This window comes from Gastrolobium bilobum, unplaced genomic scaffold (genome assembly GCF_033153095.1).
Source record: "Gastrolobium bilobum isolate Gb01-03AN ecotype WA unplaced genomic scaffold, APGP_CSIRO_Gbil_v1 utg5203, whole genome shotgun sequence".
Lineage (NCBI taxonomy): Eukaryota > Viridiplantae > Streptophyta > Magnoliopsida > Fabales > Fabaceae > Gastrolobium > Gastrolobium bilobum.
The window spans coordinates 242578-244377 of NW_026897637.1; the positions used below are offsets into that span (position 1 = coordinate 242578).

Genomic DNA, 1800 nt, shown 5'->3' on the forward strand with positions numbered 1-1800 from the left:
ATCATGATGAATTGTTTGAATATTTTAGGCTTCAACATTCTATACCTGATTGTATGATCATTCTTGATCTTCAACACTTGTGTCTTCATTCTGCCTTAACATCCTCTAATAAATAATTATGTGCAATTGTGCATCAACATATTCCACATGATATTCTTTGTTACTTCATTATAAACATGTATGAACAAACAGTACAAAATCTTCTGATTGTTCTGTATATACACTCATTAAAAAAAATCTTGTTCAGTACAAATGAATCAGTATCAACCAAATTAAATTTGTAATTTGCTATAGTGATGAATCTGTTGTTCCCCTAGCAGTTCTCTGGTGGTGATGGTGGTGGTTATGATTTGTATGATCATGGGGAATGTAGAGATCATAAGGTACCCATAGATAGTCAACTGAACAAGGCTTTCTAGCATCAAGCCTTGTCCATGGCTTCCCTTTACCACTCCAATGCAACAAACTAACAGGACCAGGATGCAAAGTCCTGCAACTATTAGCAACATTATCCCCTCCAAGCCCATGTTGATTCCATCTATGTTCAATAGCCTCAACATCTCCACCAAAAACCATCAAGAAAGGAGGAAGGGAACCCAACTTATAAATCCTTCTTTCCTTCTGAATTTCCATCCATTTCTCAATCTTCCTTGTGTAATCACCCTCTCTCCACCTTACCAAGTCCATCACCATCACCCCAGTGTTGAAATAACAAGGCCTTTTTTCCCCTGCAAAGTTCTCAGAAAACTCAGAACTTGACCAAAATTCATAGGAAAAATATCTGGTGAAGTTTGCATGACAATATTCTGGAGCACCAATGACTCTTGACCCAGTCAGTGAAACCTTCCATAGCTCTTGAATATCATCAACAACTATAACATCAGAATCCAAATATATAACCCTTTCAACACAGTTCTCAAGCAATTCAGCCAGGTAAGTTCTTGCATAGTTCAATGGATTCTGAAGTGCTTGCCGTATTGAAGGAGATATGAGATTATCAACTAGACTTTCCCTGAACATATAAACTTTGAATCTGAGGCAAGGAAATGAGGACTTAACAATCCTTGCAAAATCATCCTTGCTCTCCAATCTTGCATCTGATGCAATGAAATGAAAGAACAGATTCTGAGGACAAGAAGTGTGTTTAAGAACAGAATGGACTGCAGCTATAGATCCTCTTAAGTAGTCCCAGTCAATGGTCATGGCAATATGAACAAGTGATGGGTCACATACCAATTGCACATTGTTTGTGTCAATTACAGTGCACCTTTGTTGATTTCTGTATTCTGGGGCCTCTCTGAATTGCATAAAGGAATCAACTTTAACCTCATTTTCATAGCCCTTGTGTGTGATCTTGTTGGCAAAAGATCTAATAGCATTGGCTGGAAAGAGAAGAAGACAAGCTGAAAAGACAACCCCAAAAAGAATTGATCTTGAAAGAAACATCACAATCTTTCAATCTAGATCAAAAACAGATTGATTAACAGAACAAAAAGAGATAAGAAAAGGGAAGATGAGAGATATTTGATTCAACAAGGCAATGAAAAAGACCAAGTTTATATAAATGGAATACAGAAACGGAAACGCGTTTGTTATCATGTTACGATGTCATGTTGTAACTTGGAACCTTCAAGGGCTTTGGTTGGGAATTAGTTTCTAGGAACCTTCTCTTATTTTATTTTTATTATTTATTATTTATTATTTTGTGTGTGTTTCTACCTACGTGCCTTTGAATTATTCTTTGACTAAAAAGATGAAGAAAAATGTTCATTTAACCTAGGATGCTTAAACGATTCCACT

At 36.3% G+C, this 1800-nt stretch overlaps 1 protein-coding gene across 1 annotated transcript; it reads right to left on the bottom strand.

The window, feature by feature from the left end:
- Nucleotides 1-279: 279 nt before the first annotated feature.
- Nucleotides 280-1446, bottom strand: LOC133308895 (probable galacturonosyltransferase-like 10). Its single transcript, XM_061509630.1, has one exon. It carries the CDS (start codon nt 1444-1446, stop codon nt 289-291), a length of 1158 nt encoding a protein of 385 aa, XP_061365614.1. The 3' UTR covers nt 280-288.
- Between the last annotated feature and the right edge of the window lie 354 nt (nt 1447-1800).